The sequence below is a fragment of the Verticillium alfalfae genome, genomic scaffold, assembly GCF_000150825.1.
Source record: "Verticillium alfalfae VaMs.102 supercont1.13 genomic scaffold, whole genome shotgun sequence".
Lineage (NCBI taxonomy): Eukaryota > Fungi > Ascomycota > Sordariomycetes > Glomerellales > Plectosphaerellaceae > Verticillium > Verticillium alfalfae.
In genome coordinates this window covers 272,251-276,532 of record NW_003315026.1, presented here as the reverse complement: position 1 = coordinate 276,532, position 4,282 = coordinate 272,251, and the positions used below count along the sequence as shown (strand labels likewise).

Here is a 4,282-nt window from a genome sequence, read left to right as displayed (position 1 = left end):
TCAGCGTCATCGCATTGCCGGTTTCCTACGGCATGCCCGTGCTCGTGTTGCTCATGGTCGGTCGCGATAAGCTCCCGCCTGCTGAGTTCAAGCTTGGTCGTTTTGGGACCTTGATTAATTGGATCTCGGTCTTTCTACTGCGCCATCACGAAGTGTCTTCTTCTTCTTCACCAGGTACGCCAAATCCGACCGTCTCCGATATGAACTACGCCCATCGCGGGTGTTTGGTATCATGATGGTCGTGTCTCTTGGTTTCTGGGTCACCAAGGGCCGCCTGACCTACCTGCGCGCAAGCGAGGCCGAAGAAGTCATCATTGAAGCGCGCCGCACTGAGCTATCACAAGCAGCCGCAGACCACCCCGGGGCCGAAGGCCCCAGTGATGTCAAGGATACCACCGAGTCTTTCCGGGAGAGGCGGCAGTCTTAGACGCGGCGGGTGTCGATTGCTTTACTTCCCTGGGGAACACAATGCTGTGTTGGTGGCTTGTCCGTGTCTTGATAATTGTAGCCCGTATTCGAAATCGCATTTCTTGAAATCATATAGCCAGGCCGTGCTCGCAAAATGGAGGCGACCCCCTTACTTTGCGTATTACACCGATGCCGTCAGCTGTAGGGACCAATACCGGATGCCCGTTGTCAGTCGCTGCTTTGACAATCAGATGTTGCTGTTTGAATACGTATCAGACATTGTCGCGACTTTGATTACCTCGTTGTGACCTCAATACACTGCCGAGATCTTCGTTTCAACTTCCCCATGGGGAGCCGAATACTGGTCCACTGGTGCGCGTTCGTCTTTACTCCCTGTTACGTACGAGAAACAAGGTGCCGTACTGAGAGTTCAGGGGACGACATCGTAAGCCTGCAACGCCAATTCGCTCCTTGTCAACCCCAACTCTAGCCCTGGAGACACTGACCTGGCCAGGCTGGCAATCAAGCTGGCCCAGCCAAGGCGATAAGAAGCCACAACAAAGCTTGTGCGGCACGGCATGCCTATCTTCTTCCCCAAATACGTTAGAGCTGCAGGGAATAGCTTGACAGCGGGGATGCGGGGAATCGCCCAGCTGATCTCACCCCCTCTGTCCAATTTATTGCCTGTTTTGTCTTAGGGCAGAAAGAGCTATCGCGAGAAGGCAGCCTGGTTGACTCCAAAAGTACCAGGGGTTGGTAATGCTGACCTCTGGTGGAATAACGAGACGGTTTCGACCACCAGCTACCGGCTCGAGCAAATGACACCGGGCCGGGTGCGTCAGATGTGGATGACGCTGCCGGGGAGCAAGCAACCTCGGAAAGAGAAGGCCGAAAGATGTAGTCCAGGTGGGGCAGGCAAATGGGAAGAGGTGATAACGTCACGGAGCTCCAGGATTTGTCGACAGCGATCAGAGGCATACCCTCGACTGACCAACTCTCCCCCGCTACGTCTCCCTGGCAAGCATATTCTTGCGTTATCTTGTCTCTACCTTCAAGCGTTTCAGGGCGAGTCGACATTCGCGCTCTGTTTGGTTGTCGTTATCTCAGGTCTCGAGAAGAAAGTTGAAAAAATGGCGACAGAGTTGAAGATTGAGCTGACAGCGCCGAACAAGCGGATATACACCCAACCGCTCGGCCTGTTCATCAACAACGACTGGCATGCGTCATCAGACGGCAGCAAGATCACAAGCATCAACCCTACGTACGTACCAAGGGATTATCTTCGTCTGATTTTTCGAGGTTCCTTTACTGACTTGCCAAAGCAACGAGAAGCCGATCGCATCAGTACAAGCCGCTTCGGAAGAAGATGTTGACAAGGCTGTCAAGGCAGCCCGCAAGGCCCTCAATGACCCGAGCTGGCGCGATCTTCCTGGCACCGACCGCGGCCAATTGATGGATCGTCTCGCCGACCTCATCCACGAGCACCGTGAAACGCTGGCGACTATTGAAGCGTGGGACAATGGTAAACCGTACGCAACTGCGCTGAACGAGGATTTGGCCGAAACTGTAGGCACACTTCGTTACTACGCTGGGTATGCAGACAAGGTGTTCGGCCAAGTTATCGACACTACGCCGGCCAAGTTTGCTTACACTGTCCGTGAGCCCGTCGGCGTATGCGGGCAGATCATCCCGTGGAACTACCCCCTTTCCATGGCAGCGTGGAAGCTAGGCCCTGCGCTGGCTTGTGGCAACACGGTCGTTCTGAAGCCCGCCGAGCAGACACCTTTGTCTATTCTGTTCCTCGCAAGCCTAGTGGCGCAGGCTGGTTTCCCACCGGGTGTCATCAACATTGTGAACGGCACGGGTCCTGTTGCCGGCGCAGCCCTGGCGAGCCACCTGGATGTCGACAAGATCGCCTTCACGGGATCAACTGCGACGGCCAAGCACATTATGAAGATGGCGAGCGTGAACCTGAAGAATATCACACTGGAGACTGGCGGCAAGAGCCCACTCATCGTGTTCGACGATGCCGACCTGGAGAATGCCGTTGAATGGTCGCACATTGGCATCATGTCGAATCAGGGCCAAATTTGCACAGCGACGTCGCGTATCCTTGTACAGGAGGGCATTTATTCTAAGTTTTTGGCTGCGTTCCGAGAACAGGTAAAGACTGTTTCGCGCGTCGGCGACCCGTTCGACGAAGAGACGTTCCAGGGTCCTCAGGTAACGAGGGCGCAGTACGACAGGGTGCTAGAGTATGCTGGCATCGGCACCAGCGAGGGTGCCACGCTCGAAATGGGTGGCGAGCCAGCGAAGGGCGTTGGATCCGGCTTTTTCGTGCAGCCGACCGTCTTCACGGGGGTGACACCTCAGATGCGGATCTTCCAGGAAGAGGTGTTTGGGCCATTTGTGGTCATTTCGACATTCAAAACGGAAGAAGAGGCACTCAAGCTTGCCAACGATACACAGTACGGGCTCGGCAGCGCCGTCTTCACGAGGGATCTGACGCGAGCGCACCGTGTGGCGAGGCGGATCGAGGCCGGCATGGTTTGGATCAACTCGAGCAACGACAGTGACTGGCGTGTTCCTTTTGGCGGTGTCAAGCAGAGCGGCATTGGGCGGGAGTTGGGCGAGGCGGGGCTTGCAGCGTACTCGAACATCAAGGCCGTCCACGTGAACATGACAGTGCCGTCGAAGCTGTGATGCTGATTGTTAGTTGTTAATATGTACTGGTTGACGTGCTGCTGGACTTTACGGATGAAAATTGACCATTCTTCTTCGTTGCCTGTCACGTAATCTCCCTGCGGTGAACAGACAGGCCAAGACTGCTGTCGCTGGGTTGTTCAGACCTGGCGCAGGCGAGGGCGTGATATCGTGAGACGTGGTGGCGGATCGAGCAGAGCATGGTATAAAATGGAACCAGTGGTCATATGAGAGGCGGGAAGACCGGACCACCCGATCTCAGGCCCAACGAAAGATGGCAGCGAGGGGTAAACGAGTTTTCATCAGGGCAAGGCCGTCGCCGCCAACGCACCTGCCTGTCAGGAGGTACCGGAAGAAGTGAAGCGGTAGGAGGCACCCAAGACTGTGATGTTCCTTAGGCAGAGTGCAGGTGGTGCTGACACGTACCTACCTACTTTACCTAGGTACCTACCCTAGGTAGGTAGGTGATGCCCTAGGCAACTAGTAGGGGGCCTAGGGAGGTAGGTACCTTGGTGTAGGCATGGAGCAGCTACTCTCGCAATCGCTATCGGCGCTAGAATACTGTGAAACCCCGACACCTTTCCCCCGCCTCTCTGGCTGTCAACACCAACCTCTTGTTCTCCTCCATCACCATCACCACCTCGTTGCCAGCAAGCCACCGAGTTCTATATTTCCCCCCTCCCCCATCACCTGCCGTTTGGCGTCCCCTCTCAGCAACCTGAACCCTTCGGGCCACTCGCCCAAACTCGAGCCCACCTCGTCATGGTCTTCTCCGATACCCGCGTCTTTGAGTATCATTTACAGAATTGGGTCTCCGCCCGCCGCTAATCGGCTTCATCGACCGATCCCTTCTCGAACGTCAATCTGCGTAGCATGTCGCGACGAGTGCGCGTCGTCCCGGGCTCTTGCTGGCCTTGCAAGAAACGTCGTGTCCGATGCGATCTGACGAAACCCGCATGCCGACGCTGCCTCCTCGAAGGCGCGTCATGCGACTACAATGCGCAGGCTCATCCGATGGGAGCACCCGGCCGAGCGTCAATCTGTCTCAACCTCTGGCCGAGATGGCTGCTTGCGGCCGCACGCCGCTTCGCCGTGTCTTCAAAATCGAGCCGCCCCTCGCCAATGACGAGCAGCGCGCCCTTTGGCTATTTTCCAGGGCCGCGTCTGGCCC

General features: G+C 56.3%; 2 protein-coding genes across 2 annotated transcripts in view; both read left to right on the top strand.

The window, feature by feature from the left end:
- VDBG_08712 (choline transport protein) overlaps window positions 1-427 on the top strand; it is a gene marked incomplete at both ends in the record, with an annotated part of 1,799 nt that extends 1,372 nt beyond the window's left edge. Inside the window, one exon of the mRNA XM_003000870.1 lies at window positions 175-427. Coding sequence (XP_003000916.1) covers window positions 175-427 — 253 coding nt within the window. The remainder of the gene's footprint in view (window positions 1-174) is intronic.
- A 1,111-nt stretch (window positions 428-1,538) lies between these two features.
- On the top strand, window positions 1,539-3,111 carry VDBG_08711 (aldehyde dehydrogenase; the record flags this gene model as incomplete). Its single annotated transcript, XM_003000869.1, has 2 exons — window positions 1,539-1,669; window positions 1,731-3,111. The coding sequence occupies 2 exons, from the start codon at window positions 1,539-1,541 to the stop codon at window positions 3,109-3,111; spliced, it is 1,512 nt and encodes a 503-aa protein (XP_003000915.1).
- Between the last annotated feature and the right edge of the window lie 1,171 nt (window positions 3,112-4,282).